The 635-nt window shown below is 61.6% G+C and overlaps 1 protein-coding gene across 1 annotated transcript in view; it reads left to right on the forward strand.

Annotated features, from left to right (window-relative positions):
* Positions 1-635, forward strand: part of LOC104616405 (cAMP-specific 3',5'-cyclic phosphodiesterase 4D-like) — a gene marked incomplete at both ends in the record, with an annotated part of 1,663 nt that overhangs the window by 663 nt on the left and 365 nt on the right. The window contains 3 exons of the mRNA XM_010281412.1: positions 31-185; positions 271-393; positions 599-632. Of these exons, the coding sequence (XP_010279714.1) occupies positions 31-185; positions 271-393; positions 599-632 (312 nt within the window). The remainder of the gene's footprint in view (positions 1-30; positions 186-270; positions 394-598; positions 633-635) is intronic.

Raw genomic sequence — 635 nt, forward strand, 5'->3', positions numbered from 1 at the left:
CCACCCCGGGTGACCGGTGCTGTCTCACAGACTCGGAGCTGGCGCTGATGTACAACGACGCCTCGGTGCTGGAGAACCACCACCTGGCCGTGGGCTTCAAGCTTCTCCAGGAGGAGAACTGCGACATCTTCCAAAACCTGAGCAAGAAGCAGAGGCAGTCACTCCGCAAAATGGTCATCGACATGGTACGGGGGGGCCCGGAACACCCCAGGGTGGGGGGGCCAGGCTGGGGGGGTTTGTGGAGCCCCGTTCCCGGCTTGCTTTGCCCAGGTGCTGGCCACGGACATGTCCAAGCACATGAATCTGCTGGCGGATTTGAAAACCATGGTGGAAACCAAGAAGGTGACCAGCCTGGGGGTGCTGCTGCTGGACAACTACTCTGACCGGATCCAGGTGGGTGCCGGGACATGGGTGGGGAAACCTTTCTGGTGTTGCAGGTGTCGGTCCTGGCTCCGGCCAGGGCTGCCGGGATGTCCTGTTTGGTGTCACCACCCCTCCCAACCCCTGTTGGCCATGGCCAAGGACGTTCCTGGCACAGGGGTGGTGGCCCTGGAGGATAAAGAACTTTGGGTAATTGACACCGTGGCTCTGTCTGCAGGTCCTGCAGAACATGGTGCACTGCGCCGACCTCAGCA

This window comes from Phaethon lepturus, unplaced genomic scaffold (genome assembly GCF_000687285.1).
Source record: "Phaethon lepturus isolate BGI_N335 unplaced genomic scaffold, ASM68728v1 scaffold46450, whole genome shotgun sequence".
Taxonomy (NCBI): Eukaryota; Metazoa; Chordata; class Aves; order Phaethontiformes; family Phaethontidae; genus Phaethon; species Phaethon lepturus.